The sequence below is a fragment of the Eulemur rufifrons genome, chromosome 7, assembly GCF_041146395.1.
Source record: "Eulemur rufifrons isolate Redbay chromosome 7, OSU_ERuf_1, whole genome shotgun sequence".
Classification (NCBI taxonomy): domain Eukaryota; kingdom Metazoa; phylum Chordata; class Mammalia; order Primates; family Lemuridae; genus Eulemur; species Eulemur rufifrons.
In genome coordinates this window covers 169,674,205-169,693,694 of record NC_090989.1, presented here as the reverse complement: position 1 = coordinate 169,693,694, position 19,490 = coordinate 169,674,205, and the positions used below count along the sequence as shown (strand labels likewise).

The window sequence follows — 19,490 nt, the reverse complement described above, 5'->3', positions numbered from 1 at the left end:
ACCGCGGGAGAAAAGGGGTAGGAGGGACAGAGACAGAGAGGAAGAGCGGCGTGGAGACCCGGGGAGGAGGAGAAAAAAGAGACTGGAAAGGGAGGAGAGAGGAGAGAGAGGCGAAGAGAGGAGAGGAAAGAGACGAGAGGGGGAAGGGGCTACGCGCGCGCCAGGAAAGGGAGAGAACTTTCTCTGTTCTCTCCCCCGGGGCAGGGAGTCTCAGTAAAGCCCATCTCGCCGAGGTGGCGGGGACCGCGACCCGCTGCCCCGGCGCTGGCGGCGCCTCTGGCCTCCGCCTCTTGCAGTCGGCGAGGCCTCCGGCTGCGAGTCTCGCACGGGCCGGCCGAGGAGGGGACACGGTCTGGAAGGAGGCGGTCCCCGCTCGCCTCGCTTTCTCCTCCCCTCTCCTCCTCCTAGAGGCGTGCACCGGGGGCATTTGGGCGGTGGAGGACCCGCGGTCCCCCGCCTCCGCCCCCCCAGCCCCCCATTCAAGAAGCCGCTCCGCTACCCCGGCCAGCACAGGGCGCCCGGCGCGCCTCGGAGCGCACGTTCCGCGCCTTCTCCTGCCCGCTCGCTGGACATTATGCGGCCGAGCAGCCGAGCCCCAGTCCTCCTCCTCCTCCGGCTCCTCCTGCGGCCCGAGCGGCTCAGCTCTCGGCAGGCGGCGGCGTTGCTCAGCCGAGCGCAGACGGGACCCTCACGGCGAGACCTCAGCGACTCCTAAAGTCAAAAGTTGGCGGCGGGCGCCGGGCTCCGCGCGCTCTCCACGGCCGCTGCCTCGCGTCGCCGCCGCAGCCAAGGAGGGAAGGAGGGAGGGGGGTGGGGGCAGCGGGGGGAGGGGTGGGGAGCACCATGCAGTTTGTATCCTGGGCCACACTGCTAACGCTCCTGGTGCGGGACCTGGCCGAGATGGGGAGTCCAGACACCGCGGCGGCCGTGCGCAAGGACAGGCTGCACCCGAGGCAAGGTAACTAGGTTCTGGCCCCTGGGATCTTGCTGCCCCCATCGCTGCCTCCCCAGACTAGCTCTTGAGCAGGGGCACTTCGCAGCGGAGGCCTCTCTCCTTTTCCTAGAAAGAATTATCTGCTTTGCAGCCTCTCCCTTCTTTGGGTCATCCCCAGCCAATTGCTAGGGAGAGACACTGGAAACAAATCTAGTCAACCCCCCACCTTGCTCTTAGCCAGATCTTTCCCCTTTCCCACCCCCATGCCCAAACCAAAGCTACTTAATAAGTAGGGGTACCAAACAGCGACATATTTTATTTTATTCAGGGTATTTATCAGGATCTCAAATTATCTTATGTATTTTTGACTTGTTCATTGTCTGGCTCTGAATGGTATATCCTCAGCGCCTAGCACAGTTCCTGGCACATAGTAGGTGCTCAGCAAATATTTTTCCACCGATTAAGAGTGAAGGGATTGACTCGAATAGGCTGGAAAATAAGGTCAGGACAAAGTCCTCACCTTCGTTTTAAATTCAGACTTGAGGAAAAATGAATTATTGGTTCATACACGTATGCTTCTCTCTGCAGTGAAATTATTAGAGACCCTGAGCGAATACGAAATCGCGTCTCCCATCCGCGTGGACGCTCTCGGAGAACCCTTTCCCACGAACGTGCACTTCAAAAGAAGGCGACGGAGCATTAACTCTGCCACTGACCCCTGGCCTGCCTTCACCTCCTCCTCTTCTTCCTCTACCTCCTCCCAGGCGCATTATCGCCTCTCCGCCTTCGGCCAGCAGTTTCTATTTAATCTCACCGCCCATGCCGGATTTATCGCTCCACTGTTCACTGTCACCCTCCTCGGGGCACCCGGGGTGAACCAGACCAAGTTTTATTCCGAAGAGGAAACGGAACTCAAGCACTGTTTCTACAAAGGCCATGTCAATACCAAGTCCGAGCACACGGCCGTCATCAGCCTCTGCTCGGGAATGGTAAGTGGGCGCGCGCCCCCTCCCCTCCTGCCTCCTAGAGACTCCCACTGCGGCGAGTCTCCACTCCAGCGGTAAATATCACCTAGAAACTTGTGTGCGTCCTTCGGTTTGGGTAGCTAGCTCTAAGTGCGCGCTTACACTCGCGAGGAGCGCACGCCCCCGCCCCCATGGGGTTCTGGATGTTTCCGAGTTTTCTGGGGTCTGGACTCGGCTCAGCTGCGCGTTGCCCAACGCTGCGAGGCGGCCTGGAAGTCGGTTTCCAAACTCGGAGAAAGTTGCTGGAGTTGCGGTTCCTTGCAGCAAACTTGGCCGCCCCGGAGCGGAGCAGCTGAGCGCAGGGCGGACCAGACTCCTTATTGGTGCATCTTGCGTCGGGGATGTGGGCTGAGGATCCCCGGCCCAGGGTACTGGGAGTCCCTCCTGTGTGTTGTGGAGGGCGGTGCGTAATCTAGAGTCCCCGCGTTCTCTCGGGGCCTTTATTCACGCGCCAGGAACCCTGAGGCTGAACTGGATTGACAGGGAGCAGGTCCCGTCCCAGGAACGGAAGGGTGGGCCGAGGGCTCCGGGGCGGGGGAGAGGGCGGAGCCTGTCCCGGACGCTTTGAATTAGGCTGGAAGCGGCGGGTGGGGGTGCAGCGCAGTCCGACTCTGCACCCTGCTGGCGGGGTGGCCTGGAGAAGCAGGATAGTGGGAGAAAGCCTGGGGAAGCTGCCTGGACGTGATTTCCGTTACGCTGGGGTTTCTACCACCCATGAGGGTTCCCAGGAGTTGGGAGAGGGAGCCTGCACCGCACGTTTCCCTAGGGAATGAGCTAGGGCGGGGCGGCCACTTTCCTGCGCAGCCAGATACCCACTTAGCGGGGGATCTAAGTCGGTTCCCGACTCTCTTTGCCGACCCCCGCACTTGCCCTCCAGTAGGTCCTACGGGGCATCTGCCACCTCCCTCCCCATGACATTTGAGGACCCACTGTAAGGTTCTGGCCCGAGCGAGGGTGGTCCTTGGCTTTCCCAAGCGATGTGCGTTTCTGCGACGCGTATATGACGCAGAAACTTTCCGGGGTCAGACACAGAGCATGGTGCTGTACGCGCAATAGGTTCTTAGCCTCGGTACCTCGTCATACATTTACTCATCTCTGAGCACCCACACTCCCCCCATCACCTTTTTCAAGTGGGGGCTTGGATACTCACCCCGGGCGCTCGGCTGTCCCCTCCGCATGCTGCCGTTTGTGGGTCTTAAAAGTTCCGGATCTGGGTGTCGCATCCTTCCCTGCCTCGCAATGGAAGGATCCGGTGGGGAGGGAGGCAAGCCCGAAGACTGGGAGAGGGGAGGTTTAGCCTGCTGGGATGTGGGGAAAGGGACAACTCCCTTTTAGCACCCTTAAAGCGCCCAGAGCAGTGGCGCCCAAAGTGCGTCGTTGAGATTGTTTGGGGGTGGGCGGAGACGGCAGTTTGGCGAAGGGGGAGGGGGTGCTGCGGTGAGTCATAGTCGCCCTAAGATCCAGGGCCAGAGCTCAGGAATCCAACCGCTCCTTGAAAGGTTTTGGTCCCGGTGGGCAGAAGTCAGGCGTCTAGCCCAGAGCATCAGAGCGCCTCAGATTCCAAGATAGTAACCCCCAATTCAAGGACCCCAGGGATAGGGCAGCGTGTGTACGTCAAGTTTGTAAACAGTCTTTACTCCTCCTCTTTGCCCGCCTCCACACGGGGCGAAGCCGAGTGGCCCCAGCAGTTGTATAAATATCTTGCTGCTGAATTTCCATTGGCAGGTTTAGGTGGTAACGCGCACGTGGTGTCTCTGGGGACTGAGAACCCCGGGGCTTCTGAAACAACTGCCTGGACAGTGATAACTCCATTTATACTGCGTTTAATTTGCAATCTGCTTCTTTTGGGGAAAAGGGCCCCAATACATCTTAAAGATATGCGCGCTGGCTCTTTGTATCTTCAGCCATTAATCTAGCTCCAAACCCCCTGCTCCTTTGTCTTCCTTATGGAATTTATCTTTCCTCGCAGGACTTCCCCTTACCGCTTCTGTAGCAGTAGCGTCATGCTGTTCCTAGTTCTTTGCCTAGGAGTCTTCCAGGAAATCTTTCTTAAGAGTGGGCTGTGCCAGCTCTGCCCCCACCCCTACCACCAGATGGGTCACTCACCTACCCTAATTCTAGCCCCCTTTACTTCTCTCTCCCTCTCTCTTTAGGACTGATGTCTTATAAATATTTCCACCGGCCTTCTTTTCCAGTCTTTCTCCTCAATTCCTGCCACAGACCACTACTAACAGATTGGAGCAAGATAACATCACTACTGTGTTCACGGACTTTACACAGCCCCCCATCTCCTGGTGAACACCTATAAACTGCTTCGTCTGGCACTTAAGACCAGGTGCCATATACCCCCTCACCCCACTCACATGTATGTGTCTGGTCTCATCTCTCAATCTTTCTTCCACAAATCCTGGATCTCAGGCGATCTGCTTTAATGCTCCTTTCTCTGCCTTCTCCCCACCCCCACCCAATCCTCCTCCTCTTCCTTCATTGCCTTTGTGCCTCTAGATTTACTCAGCCAGCTTCACATGAGCAAATCCTACCCTTCCTTGGAAGTGTAACTTACATCTCTTCTTGCTCAGGAGACCTTTTCATAGTCCTCCAGACTGATGTCACCTCTCCCTGTCTACCTTCATAGACACTTACCTGCACCTCCCTTATGATGTTCGGTATGTTCTCCCTTGTGTTCAAATTCTTGGTACACATGTCCTGTCCCTTTCTCCTTGGCAAGCAAGATCAACATCAACTTACCTCTTTTTTGTGTTGGAGCCTTGTGTGTTCTTAGTAAATATTAACATATTTGAATAAATGGTCACCTTAACCAAGAAAAGATAACTCTTGGGCCCAGCAACTCTTCTGTGAATTGACAGCAAAATTAATTTTGACATCATATTGATACCATTTATTCAGCTCTTACTTTGTGCCTGACACTATAATAAGTACATATGTATTATCACATCCAAATTTTTCCAAGAACTCAATCCTCAAAACAACCCATTTTACTGATGAGGACGTTGAGGCTTTCAGAGCTGGAGACTTGCCCAACATCTCACAGCTAGTAAGTATCAGAGTTGGGACTCCAACTCAGCCTTTCTGATCTGTGCTCTTAACCGTAGGCCAGAAAATGAGCCTGTGCTCCTAAAGAGAACGTCGGGGCTCTTTTCTAAAAAGGCACTGTACTAATGTCGGGAAGGTGGGTTCTAGACACAGCACTAGCACTAGTCAGCTGCTTCGGAACCACGGAAGGGGAACTCTGGACAAATCACCTCCTCACTGTCTTGGTTTCCCCATTTACCATCAAAGGTGGCAGATCTTCACCAGTTGAGCCCCCAGGCTCTTGCCCCGTGTCCATGTCTCTGGTAGGCTCCACATGTTGTAGTAGCCTCTCTGGTTAGTGCTCAGAGAACATCACGGTTGTATACTGAAAACAGACAGAGGTGCCTGGGTGACAATAAATTTATTAAATCACTCCCTCTCTGGCAACCAGCTACTCTGTTTCTTAGCCTGCCCATACCAGAGCTGTTCTTTCCGTGAACCACGGGCTCATGAATCAATGTGGAGAATTTTTTTAAAAATATGATTCCAAGTCCCACCTCTGTAAGTTCTAAATCTGTGATGCCCCAAATCTAATTTAAAATAAACAAACAAACTCCCTAGGCAGTTTTGAAGCCTAGCTGGTTTGGGGAACCAGTACTTTAACTTACTACTTCTACTTTATCATGCATAAGCATACCCCAGGGAGTTCATTAGAATGTCAATTCCTGGTCCTGATCCCCAGAGATTTGGGTTCAGTAGATCAGATTTGGGCTGGAACACAGTTAGGTGAATTTCTAAAAAGTGCCTGGATGATACTGATGCAGATGCAGCTGCTGATGTTCAAGGGACAGTCATTCCTCTTGTGTCCAGGGAAGGGTAAAAGGCCTCTGATTTTTTTTTTTCTAGTGTGGGAAATGGGACAGAAGAGAAGAAGAGAAGAGCTTGATTTCTTCTCTTAAACACCACTCACCAGCATGGCAAGGGGAATTTTTCAGTGTTCTTATAATGTTGGGTTTGGGTGGTTCAGCCTTGAGATATCATTTATCATTTGCAAAACTTGTGGGTATGTGGGAAGGCAAAGAGAAAGAGTTACCTTTTTCAAGGTGCTTGAAATGATTGGTAAAAGCAAATTGTATCTGGTGGTTAGAGGCTAACACCAACACCATCAAAAACCACTAATGTGTTCTAAGCCCTTACAAGGTGTCAGGCAGCCTGCTGAGCACTGGATGTGCATTATCTCATTTAATCTGTACAGTAGTCTTTACAGTAAGTATCTTTATCTCCAGTTGACAAACGAGGAAGCTGAAGCTCAGAGCAGTTAAGAAACTTGCCCAAGGTGGCTGGGTAGGTGGTGGTGCTGAAACTGGAACCTAGAGCAGTCTGTCTCCAGAGCCCTGTAAGGTATTGCTCCTCTAATGCAAAGGAAAGGGGTGACGAGAGCACCACATGCCAGTGTTCCAGGTGGCACCACCTTGAGTGCATTGTGGCAACCATATGCTTCCTGAATTTGAATCAACAAGAAGGCATCATTGGGCCAGCATTTCCCTCTGCAGCTCATATTTGTCCTTAAGTTTCCAGGCTGCCTTAACATAGAAAGGCTGCCTTTCAACAGCATGTAGGAATAATATGATTGGAACTTGAGTACCAGGGAAGTATTTCTTAGAGGTAGATTTGGATAGCAGGTGCAATAAACTAGAATCAAATCAAGGTCAAGGTACTGATACGGCAAGGAGTGAAAATAAACTGCATCTCTGCATAAGTCGTAGCATTTTCAGTTTCGGGAGCCCTCTTGGGAAAAAGATTGGGTAAAATGGCACAGTCTGTACTTAGAAATGTTCCTTTGTTTGTTTCCTCCCAATGGCTAAGTTATATTAAATCAACCTCTCATCTCTCTTCATTTGCAGCTGGGCACATTCCGGTCCCATGATGGGGATTATTTTATTGAACCACTGCTATTTGTGGATGAACAAGAAGATACAGAGGAACAAAACAAACCCCACATTATCTATAGGCGCAGCACCCCGCAGAGAGAGCCCTCAACAGGAAGGCATGCCTGTGACACCTCAGGTATTTGCTTCTTGCTTAAGCTGAGATTCCACCTCTGTGAGATGTGTTAATTGTTGTACTACAGAGATGTAGCTCTTTCACAGTCTGCAAAGCACCATCATATTGTCACTTACTCAGTCTTCAAGTGAGGTAGGTATACCCCCACTGCACAGATGCGGAGACGAAAGAGAGGTTCAGTACCTTATCTAAGGTTGTACAGCTAAGAAGTTACAAAGTCAGGATTCGAACTAAAAAACCAATGACTCTATGCCCTCTATGGGCAGAGCTGCCCTTTCTGTTGAAGTTGCTAATTTTTAGGATTAAACTTGAGTAATTGCTTGAGGCTGTGATAGCAGTATCTTTAATCAGCAAATTGCTTGTATTTTCTTGGTATCTTCTATTCATTTGGGGTTTCTGTTTATTTATTTTTATTTATTTTTTTTACCATTTAAGGTTTCAAAAAAAAGTCTTACAAATGGAACTCACAGAAACTTCTATGTGTTTATTGGAATTTTCCATATCAACTTGAGAGTTGCTAGTGATCTATGGCTTCAGGACATACAGCAATGGACCCTTGGGTTGCACTGTTAGGCACCTATCAAATCCTTGTGTGCCCACCACTAGATTTCTTTCTATCCTGGACCGATTCTTGGGTGCTTTATGCCGACATGCTTGGCTGTTGTTAGGGATATGTCATTCTGGGCACCTTGGAAAGCTTATGTCTGTGTTTCTCAATCCACAGTCTTGCAGCAACCCTTCACTGTCTCTGAAACCTTGTTACTTTCTACTGGATGATAGGTTCTCATTTGAAATCATTCCTCAATTTGGTCCTGTGTTTTATGATGTTTGTTAAAATACTTTTTTAAAGAATTGTTGGATTTCCTATTTCTAAAACTATCCTTCTCCCTTTCCTTTATTTTTTAAAAGTTGCCCAAATCAAATAGCATCTTGAAGTCTTTGTGGTATCTCCAAACTAGAGCAAAATGCAAGATCAATAGGGAATTTCCTCAAATGCTTCCCAAATGATCACTTGCTTCATCTTGTATCTGTATCGGGTTGTTCCAGTATGGTGTCCTGTTCGCTCTTAGAGTTATTATTCCTAAGGTGAATCCTTTAATAAAAGATAACATTGACTGCTTATAGCCTGGAAGTAGCCATGTCTAAGAATGCAGCATCATAGGACTTTTGGCTTTACCATTCAGTGCAGTGTTCTTATGCCAGGGTTAGGTGGAATATAACTGTGGTATTCTGTCAGTTAGATAGAACTGAGTAGCCAAGGGCTATGGGGAGTTGGGGGAAATATACTTAGAAACATCAGAAATAATAGTCTCAGCAGCATGTGTGATGTCAAGATTGCCAGTCACCAGCAACTTTAATGGACAAGATGTTTCTCACATTTATTTGACCATGCTAGTAAGACCACTGACCTTTACTTCTTGACTTTCCAAATCTGTATTAACAAGTACATGTTTTATACATGTAAAAGTGTATAGATAACATGTGATAGAAAGGCAATATGTGATTTGTGTCCTTCCATGTTGCTTATATATGTTCAAAAGACATTGAAATAATATTTTCACTGATTCGTTCATTGAACAATGACCCTTTGTGATATTCTTCTGCCCTAAAGTGGCTGCAAACCAACATTTTAAAAAACTACTATTTATTATGGTCTTATTCTTTACTGGCGTTGTGCAAAGCCAACATTGTCTCACTTAATCTTCATCACAAACCTATGTGGTAGGTACCATTCTTATCTCCATTGGAGCTGAGACTTACAGAGATGAAGTAGTTTGCCCAAGATGTCACAGCTAGTTCACAGTGATGACTCCTGCTTGTCTGTCTTATGTCATGACCCATTTTCTCTGCACAGAAGTGTGTGTGGAAGAAAGAGAGAACAGGGTGACAAAGTCTCACTTAGTACTTAGTACTGTCATTCAAAAACATCTTCAAGGTTCTTTTTTTTAATTAATTATCCAAGTGAGAGGACATTTGATTTTCTGGGAAAATTCTGTTAAAAACACAAAGAATGAATCTTAAAAATTTGAAGATTGAGGAGAATGGAAGATGCCTTAATTTTTCAAAAAAGCTTACTTCGATTCTAGTCATTACTGATATTAGGGTCTTTGAGTACCACCTTCCGAATCACCAGTGCCAATATTTTTGGTTTTTCTTCTGGTTTTTGCTCGCTCCTGACCAATCTGATGTGTCCTTCCTTCACCTTTTGTGAGGAATCAGGAGCCTGGCAGTTTTGATTGGCTCTTCCAAAGGTTGCTGCTGGACTATGCCACTCTGGTTTCTCTCTTCCAGCTGCTTCTGCACCCCTTCTTTGAATTCAGATGCAGGAGGCTCAGAACAGTTGGAAAGAACTTGGAATATGGCACAATTCACCAGCAGCCATTAGAGGGACGGACCAGCAGGTCACGGAAACCTCCGAAACCAGGTAGCCTCTGCACCAAGGGAGTAACAGTAGGTTGGGGGTGGGAGTAGTCCCTCAGCCAGAGAGGAAAAGGGCTGCTTGTGAACTATCAATGCATTCAGCTTCAGGGATCCACCTTCTCCCCCAACTCTCAACCCCCAACCCAGAGCCTTGGTTGGTAACCAAGGATAAGCCTTGGACACATATGCAGATTCTTTAGAAAAACAAACAAACCACTCTCCCAGGCAAATGGGATGGAGCAGGAATCAGTGATTTTAATGGTGCTCCAAGTAATTCAGATGTTCCGCTAAATTTGAGAGTCGCTGCTCAAGTTGGATTTAAGGCCCTAGTTAGTTCCTGCTTGTAGCTCTGGACTTGGTTTTTTATGTCCATGCTTTCCACATCTCCTCTTCTCATAGGATGATAGAACATTTGAGCTGGAGGAATCCTTCGCAGTCAGGTCTAGTCCAACACTCTGATTCTGTACAGAGGAGGAAACTGAAGTTGCAGGATAAGTTACTTATTTTCAGGAGTGATACCCTATATGTTCAACACCAACCCATCAGAACTTTCCTGGCCCAAGCCTCAGAGCAGGCCCCCTGGAAGCCCCCTGCTGAGCTAAGTGTAACCCTTTAGTTGCTGGATTCTGGGAATCTGAGCAGGGCAGGGCACTACAGCTGGTACAGTATTGCATACAGATGGAATGTAAGTCTTGCTCATTTGTGATTCTTTGTGTATGACTAATTTTCAAAAACAGATTCTCAGATAATGTATATTAACAAGATACATGTAGAAGGAGTCTAATGTAATGAAAACTTTATAGGTTTAGAAAGGAATCTACAACTTCACTTATTCATTCATGTGTGCATTTATTCACTTAGCCATCAAATATTTATCGAGCATCTCTCCTATGCCATCAGGAGAAAACCGGGAACTGTCCTTATTCCAGTTAGTTGTGTGACCTCAAGCACGTTTTAGAGTATAAGGATAACATGCACCTTCCAAGGTTGTGGGCAAGAATGAATGAGGATGAAATAACAGAAGGTCCCAGGACAGTGTTTAGCGGTTGGTAGACAATCACTAAGTTCATGAAAATAGAAAACAAAACTCCATAGTTTTGAAGGAAGGAAAACTCAAAGTACTGAAAATCAGAGCTAATAGCATCAAGCTTCTTGGTAACCAGGTCATAAGGGTTTATTGGACTTGCCCGAGGTCACCCTGCCAGTTAGTGACAAGGCTGAGGGTCCTTCCTGTCCACTTATTTCCTTTGTACCCAATGCAGCATTTTAAAATGTTATTTCTCACAAGTTTCTCTTGGCCCAGTGGCTGCCCTCACTGGGTTGTTTCTGTTTTGCCATCATTGGTTATTTCTATGTGTACACATTTGGGCCACTTTGGTGTATCTGCATTTATTTGTCTTTTCATCCTGTTTGTAAGTTCCTCAGCGTTCAGGATGGGGAGTGGGGTGTCTTCTCCTTCTTACGGCGTGCCCTTGTGACTGCAGTGTCCTTGACACAGTGGGTCCCCAGTAAAATTCATTGAGCTCACTGTCTGTCAGCCCCACACACCAGGGGCGGAGGGACAAGCTTATAGGAGCCATTCAGGACAGTGTGTTGCTTATATAAACCACTTCCTACTGATCCTTTCTCTGGCTTGTTTCCAGATGAAATCTCAAGTTCTATCTCATAAACACTCTCTATTTAACCCTGAATTTTGCACAAGAGGCTTTAATTGTTCTTATCAGTGAGCCAGACATGCTTCCTGGTAGGGGAATGAGAGCCAGGCAGGGGAGAAGGCCCACAGAAGGCCAGTTTTGTTTGCATGGGCCTGAAAGACAGTGTTTTTTTGTTACTAAAATTTCTCCCTCACTTTCCCCTCTCAGCAAGTCCAGCTGTTCTTTGTTTCTTAAGTGAGGCATTTAAGAATTGTACACTCTTTGACCCATCAGTGCACTCCTAAGGAAATAATTGGACAATTGCCCAAAGGTGTTTATGAGCAAGACTCCATACAGTGTTGTTCATTATAGCAAAAGACTGGAAGCAACTAAGTGCCTTTCAGCAGGAAGATAGATCGGTACATGATGGGGCAGGCATACAGTGGCTTCCCATGCAGCCGTTAGAAATGATGGCCTGGATTTATGTTACCAAACATGTAAATATATATTAAGTGAACAAGCAGGTGATAAATTAGTATGTGTAGTAGGATCTCATTTTTAAAAATGATAAAGTGTGTGTGGGGGGGTACATGTGTGTATAAAGAGAAAATCTGGAGCAAAGGCACAAAAATATTAATGGTAGTTATTTCTGGTTGCCAGGAACATAGGCAGTCTTTACTTTTTTATATTATTGACTCCTCATATTTTTGACTCCTTTGCCATGCTTCTAGAATAGTTTCATAACTATAAAATACAGGTAAAATGAAATGGAGATAGTGGCATATATTTTCTTATTGCCCCATGGCATTTGTCACTGGAGACCCACAGCCAAGCCAAGATTTGGGGACTAAGGGACTGGAGATTGACAGGCCTCCCTTGTTCTTTTGGAATGAGATGATCTCAATAAGCAGACGGATAAAAATCCTGCATGTGTCTACTTCTTTGGGATACCTGTGGCTGATTAAAGTTGAATCTGTCTGTCAACCCAGCTAAATTGTCTTGTGCCTGTTGCACCGACACTGGGATTATCAAGATTTAGTGTCCATTAGGCACTGAGGTCTCTGTTCATCACCTCCATTAGAAGGTACTGCCACTTCCTGATTGGGCTTTCAAGGCTGCAGTCATAAGGGCTAGAAAATACAAGATGATAATTTCCCATTCTCAGTTAGAGATTAGTTAAAAAAGAAAAAAGATGATAATTAAAACCATCATTTGTTGGGGCTATGTGCATATGGAGTCACTGTGTATATACACCTTTACATGTATTACATACATTATCATATATAATATGCTCATAAACATTATGGGGTAGGTATTATTACCCCTATTTTACAGTTGAGAAAATTACAACTCAGAGAGCTTGAGCAACTTGTGCAAAGTCAGCCAGCCAGTGGGAAGTGGGCCTGAGCCTTAACCCAGATCTCATTCCCGTGTGCTAAACTGTGGGCCAAACTACATGGAAAATAAAAATGGAAGCTGTCACCTAGAAAACCCTTTTTAACTTAAGTTTTCAGAGCATCTTCTTTGACTGCCATCTGGTTTCCAATCCCTAGATGATACTGATAATGTCTGACATCTGTTGAGCATGTATTGCGTGGCAGGCATTGTCCCAGGTGCTTTACACGGATTATATATTTTAATTCTCACTTCAACCTCCATTTTCCAGATGGGAAGACTGAGACACAGAGAAGTCCATAAAGTTGACTTGCCCAGGGTCACAACATTCACAAACATTCCATTTTCTATAACCCCTTTGTCCTAGTCTAGTTAGGGTATTATTTCTGGCCTGTCCGTTTGTTGAATTGGTTGCATTCATATATGAATTATTTTTGCTGGCAAGATTTTAAAAATGCCTGCTGGAATTTGATTTGCTTTGAGGAAGGCTGCCTGGTGCCTGAAATTCCCACCAAGCCTCTAATGACTCACACAGGCCTTGTGTCTCCAGCAAGCCCCCCTTGGCGTTGGCGTATATACTTGTTACACATTAACCTCTTGGATCCCATTAATAATTTAGCATAGATTAGCTGATTAGATTAGCTGCCTGGCAAGTTGGGCCCAAAAGGAATGAGAGACAGAGCTAAGGAGCAGTCCCCAGGGGATCTTTTAGTAAACACCACAGCTTGTGGGTTCCAGGCAGTGACAGAACTTTAGCTGACTTCACAATCCTGCCTGGGACCAAGCAGGGCGGTGGTTGGAGGCTAATAAGTGAATTACACGAGGAGCCAGTCTGCCTGCACTTTCACCACGCACTTTCTGCATCCTTAGATCCTTTCTGCCCAGTAAAGATCAGGAGCAGCCAGCATTTAGGGAGCCATGTGCCAGGCAATATGGAACCACAGCCTGATTATTTCATTCACTCCTGCAGCAGCTCTTGGGGCGGAGGATGCTCCAGTTATTCCCATTTTACAAATGAGAACACTGGACTCAGAGAGGCGAATGGACTCGTCCGTAGAGTGTAAAAAGGGAAACAGCTGGCACTGCAAGCCAGGACTGATTCTGAATTTTCAAAGACAGTTGCTGCCATCGGGGATTTATTGTTTTGGCCTAATTTCCTTTCATTTACCGTCTTTTTGTTCCTCATCAGTCTTTATACCTTTTTTCTCTTTTTTATATTTTTCAATGACCTATGTCTAATAAATAGTCAATATAAGCAATGACCTCTAAAATCCTTTGTAAATTATTAGAAAATTACTGATTTAAGTAAGTGAATTCTTGAGCTTATTTCTTCAACCTGCTCTTCTTTATGCTGTCTATATAAAAATTCTGCTTTTCTTTTTTTTTTTAATGTTGGTATTTATAGTGCAATCCTTCAATAAAATTGTTAAAGGATAGTAACAAAGAAACTTGTAAATGCAGAAACTGTTTCTTCTTTCATTTGTTCTCATTTATTCATTTAATTTTTTTTTTACTTTTCATCTGGTTTTTAAAAACTGTTTCAGTGTGAACATCTTCAAGATATGTATGAGTAGAGAGATTAGTAATATGAACCACCTTGAGCACATCATCTGCATCTAACAATGACTAAGGTTTTTTTCTCATTTGCTTCTTATTTTTCTTTTTGCTGGAATATTTTAAAGTAAACCCAAAATACCATGACACTTCACCTCTAAATATTCCAATATACATCTCTGAAAAATGAGGATATTTTCCTACAGGAATGTAGTATTATTTATCATGGTGAGCAAAATTAACAATAATTCCTCCATATCACCTTAACAGTGCCTATATTAATATTTTTCTCATTGTCCCCAAATGCCTTTATACAGCCATTAGTTATAACAAGGTCCACAAATTGTGACTGGTTATTGTCTCTTGAGTAACTTTGCACTTTGTTGTCACCATTGCTATTAAAATTGCTGTTTTCATTGTAGTTTTGTTCCATATGGCTCTTTTTTTCCTTGCATTTCTTTTAGTGTTTGCTTCATCTTTATCATCATAAGGTCAGGCTGCAGTTGCAAGGATGTGAAGAGCAGGGCCATCCCCCAAACCCAGAGCAGGTACCCAGAACAAAGTGCCTGGGCCATTGAGCCACTTATCAGAGTAATTTACTTGAGCACAAAAGGCAGGGTGGTTGGGTTGCTTTTTGATCCTTTGTCTGAAATGCCTTGATAGCCCTCATTATTTATGTCTCACCAACAGAAAGATCCCTAATTTACAGGACAGTCATGTGTCCCTTAACAAAGGGACATGTGCTGGCTATTTTGTCATAGTAGGAACATCAGAGAGAATACTTGCACAAACCTAGCCTGCTATACGCCTGTTACTCCTAAGCTACAAACCTGCACAGCATGTGACTGTATTGAATACTGTAGGCATTTGGGACACAGTGGGAAGTATTTGTGTATCTAAACCTACCTAAAAGGTACAGTAAGAAAAAAATATAATCTTATGGGACCACCGTTGTATATGTGGTCCATCATTGACCAAAATATTTAACTTAAACTACCTTTTCCACCATTAAAGGATCTCCCTCACCTGTGTTTTGAAGCCCAATAGAGCCAGTTTGCAGTTAGCAATATAAAATGGCCAGTTAGGTTCGGACCTGAGATTAGGACTCATTGATTATGAAATACTCTCTTGCTCTTTCCCCAGAGCCCTTTTGATAAGTTTCTGGATCCATACATGGCCAGAGGGGGTTCCTGCTTCACACCTTCCACCCCGTCTCAGCACCTTTCCTTGTCTCTCCTGATCATCATATTTTGGGGAGTTCTTGTCACTTTGCTTCAGAAACCGGTTCTCTGCTGAGGAAAAAGGGGGCTGCAGGTACCTGCTAATTGGTGCATCTTCCCAGGAACCACCTAAATCTGGTTAAGATGCACATCTTTGTTTAGAAGTGAGCTGAGGATCCGCAGAGGCCTCTGGCAGAGGGCTGTCTGGCTGACAAAGGCAGGAGGATTGGGGGGTTAATCTGAGGACCCTTCAGACCTTTCACTTGAGTGGGTTGTCTTTTTAAAGTAAGACATTGTCAAATTTCTTGAGCCTCTTCATGTGAGGGAATCAGCCCACTTGTTTAATAAAGTGCTATTTTATCATGCAGTTGAGGTTAAAATTTGCGACTTCGTATCCGCCAAAGTTACGTTCTTTAGGACAATCGTATCATTATAGTCTTTCTTATAGCCACCTATGGGTGGGTTTTCTCATTTGTCTTTTTGCATCTGGATCAGATGTTTGCATGGACATTCCATGCAACTGAAGATCATTAGTGAATATAAAGTGTTCTGAATATCACAAAAAGGAACATGGGTAGATGCAAGATGTGATGTGGTATGTACATGTGGCCGGGGGCTTTCAGAAGGAGCAAAATCAGACGAAGGGCAAATGTTGGCACAAGTCATCCTTTTTTAGCGATCCCAGTTCTCATATGACAGAATTAGAGTGTGGTGTTAAAAATGTGGTTGGTATATGGAAAAAGTTCGAGTTGATGGATTGGCTTCAGAATTTTACGGCTCAGATTTTTTTATTGTTTGTAAATCTTTTTATTTTCTGTGAGTGTTCCATGGTGTTTTCTATCCACTTTTCTATTAAGGTATAATTTATATGCAGTAACAGTCACCCTTCTTCGTGTGCCAGCTCTGCAAGTTTTGGCAAATGCATATAGCCATGAAACCGTCATCACAATCAAGTTATAGAACAGTTCCTGGTGTGCTTTGTAGTCAGCCCCACTCCCTACCTCTGTTTTCTGTCTCTGACATTTGGCCTTCTCCAAAACATTATATAAATAGAATCACTAAGCACAGGGCATTCAGGGTTCATCCACATTGTTGGCTGTATCAGTGATCCATCCTTTTTTATTGCTGAGTAATATTCCATTATATAGATATGCCAGTTGTTTATTCATTACCCAGTTGAGCAACACAGTTTTTGGCCACTATAAACAAAGCTACTGTAAACATTTATATATAGTGGTTTTTGTGTGAATATAAATTTCCATTTCAGCTGGGTAAATACCCAGGAGTGAGGTTGCTGGGTTATATGGTAAGCCGTATGTTTAACCTTATTAGAAACTGCCAGTCTGTTTTTCAAAGTGGCTGTACCATTTTGCAGCTCCACCAGCAGGGTATGAAAGTTCCAGTTCCTCTACATCCTCTCTAGCACTTGGTATGATCAATATTTTGCTGGGGGGTTTTGTTGGTTTTTAAAATTTTGGCTATTCTAGTAAGTGTTTAATAAAATCTAATGATAGTTTTAATTTGTATTTCCCTAATGACTAGTGATGTTGAATATCTCTTTGTGTGCTTATTTGCTATCCATGTGTTTTCTTTGGTGAAGTGTCTGTTCAGATCTTTTGCCCACTTTTTAAAATATTGGAATGTTTACTTTCTTATTGAAGTTTCAGAGTTCTTTATATATTCGAGATAGAAGCCTTTTATCAGATACGTAGTTTGCAAATATTATCTCTCAGATTATGGTTTGTCTTTTCAAAAGGTCTTGTAACTTGCAGATACTTACTTCATACATAGCTTCCTTATTTTATTGCCAGTACTTCATGCATATTAGATTTCATGCTGCCCCAGAACTACATAGCAAAGAAGTTTAGTGGAGGGTGCAGGATAGAGTTTCTCCAAGACACAGGTGTGGAGAAATGGGATAGAAAAGGCTTATTTAGGACTATTCAAAGCTATCGTCTAGGCTACAGAAAAGGCATGTTGTAGTTTTCATTGCTAATTGGTATCTAGAAACATAACTCTCAATGTCCAGCCAGTGCACCTTGTGAAGGGAATATATTCTCTTAGCTCATGGGTGCAAACAGTTACAAAGGAGCCACTGCATACTTAAGAATGCAAAGGTGTTGTTTTGCACACGTGCGTATGTGTACACTCAGGAGAGAAACACAGGGAGAACTGGAGGGACAGAGACAGAGATGGAAGAAGCTGGTAGTGTGAGATGCAGCCCTATATGACCACATGCTGGGTGGGGGGAAGGAATGGGAACCATCATTATTCCTGAAGTTGAAAGTCCCCATTCTGTGCTTTGTGGCCAATTTAGGGTTTTCCAAAGGTATCTTTGATTGTGCATTATTTTTTTTTCTTTCAAGCCAATTTGCTAATCCTCACATTTGATGTTATATCATTGTAATAAGTCAAGTTAGAGAAAATAGGAGTGGTTTTTGAGAAACTATTAGCTGTTTTATCAGGTCCAAAATAAAAACTTTCCAGTAAGTGATGGAAACACATTCACTGTGCCCCCCTCAGTATAACTGAACATCAGCAAAAAGCTGCTTCTGTGTTGGTCTCTCCTTTGGAGTCCTTCTGTCTCCCTCTGCTGTGCCACTCTGCCCATTGTTTGGTTATTTCATCCTTAGCCTTTTTGAAAGTGACAGTGGCTCAGAGAGAGACTCTGTTGCGTTTTATCCCTTTTGAAATTCAAGACTTCATTTTTACTCATTATTCACTTTTATCTTATAGAAGAACTCATAAATTTTTAATACTGGAAGGAACTTTAGAGAGAACTTCTGTTCCAGTCCCTCTCTTTATGGGTAAGCGGATCAAGGCCCAGAACTTCGAAGGGACTCATCACCTCGGAGCTAGGACGACTGGCAAAATCGGTCCCTGAACACAGGCCTCTTCCTTCCCAGTCCTGTGTTCTTTCCAGGCTGCAACACACGGAAAGGCTGTCTGTGGACAGTGCTTGGAGAGGGGATGTTCAAAAATATGAATCCAGTGAGTTTTGGGGAGTGCCACTGGATTTATTTTAAGTGTAAGGATAATTAAGAATAACCTAGTGAGATTATTCAAGAAGTTGTCTCAAGTCTGCAGAGAAAGATACTAGGCTTTCCATTCATTTAAGGGATGAAGTTGTTGCAGTGAGAGCTGAGTGTACAGCCACAACATATGATTTTAAAATCAATCGAGCTCTTCTGAGCTGGGCCAGCGTGCTGGGGAAGGTGGTCTGTGGTTGGGGAGGGATCCCAGTGAGGGCCACCTGTCATCACAGTACAGCATGCCCCTGTGGCCGCTTACGTCCTTGGTCACTGGATGCTGGAATGGGAGAGGGTATGTATTGCAGGCCCTGGTGTGTGAACCAGTCCTCACTCACTTGTAACCTGGGAGGCTTGTGTATCAAAGGAACGTGGGAGATACGCTCCCTAGGAGTCGCTGAGAAGCCTTTTTAAAGAGCTCCAGCCCCACTGCTCTTTAATCTCTGCTGTGGAATGATACCTCCATCCACCGCAGGCACCGCGCTCAGCCTCAGGGCCTCCCAGGAGCTGCGGTGAAATGTCAGACAGCGGGCAGATCACCAGCAGCGAGCCCAGGAGCCCCGTCATTGCAGCAGCCTGAAGCTGCTCCTCATCCTAAGTGACAGAGTCACCACAGCTCGTACCTCTCACGCATTTGCTGCACACCAGCCATTTCAACACCTTATGTAGCATAGATTAAGTCACTTAACCCTCCCCACCACCCTATTAGGCACCAACAGTTATCACCATTTCACAGATGAGGAAACTGAGGCATGGGGGGCTTAAGTGACTTGCCCAGGGTCACACAGGTTGAATGCGGAGCAGCTGGGATTTAAAGGCAGGTCTCTCTGCCTCCTGAGCCCAGACTGTTATCTACCGCATCACGCTGCCTCCTGTATTCACTCTGCAAACACGTAATGCTTAGAATGCACCGTCCTCTACAGTCGCCACGAGGCCCTCGAGATGCGGCCAGTGTCATATGTTGAAATGATACTATTATGGGTATATTGGGTTACATGGAATATATTATTAAAATTAATTTCATCTGTTCCTTTTGACTTTTTTTTTTTTTAATGTGGCTACTAGAAATTCTTAACTTCCACGTGTGGCTCGCATTTTATTTCTACGGGAGAGCGCTAGGCCTGAAGATCCCACTCCATGGCACCAAGGGGCTGAGAGGCGGCCATCGCAGGCAGGCTGCA

At 45.4% G+C, this 19,490-nt stretch overlaps 1 protein-coding gene across 1 annotated transcript in view; it reads left to right on the top strand.

Moving 5' to 3' along the window:
- Positions 1-843: 843 nt before the first annotated feature.
- Positions 844-19,490, top strand: part of ADAMTS9 (ADAM metallopeptidase with thrombospondin type 1 motif 9) — a 156,428-nt gene continuing 137,781 nt past the window's right edge. Inside the window, exons 1-3 of the mRNA XM_069473779.1 lie at positions 844-958; positions 1,523-1,923; positions 6,897-7,059. Of these exons, the coding sequence (XP_069329880.1) occupies positions 844-958; positions 1,523-1,923; positions 6,897-7,059 (679 nt within the window). The remainder of the gene's footprint in view (positions 959-1,522; positions 1,924-6,896; positions 7,060-19,490) is intronic.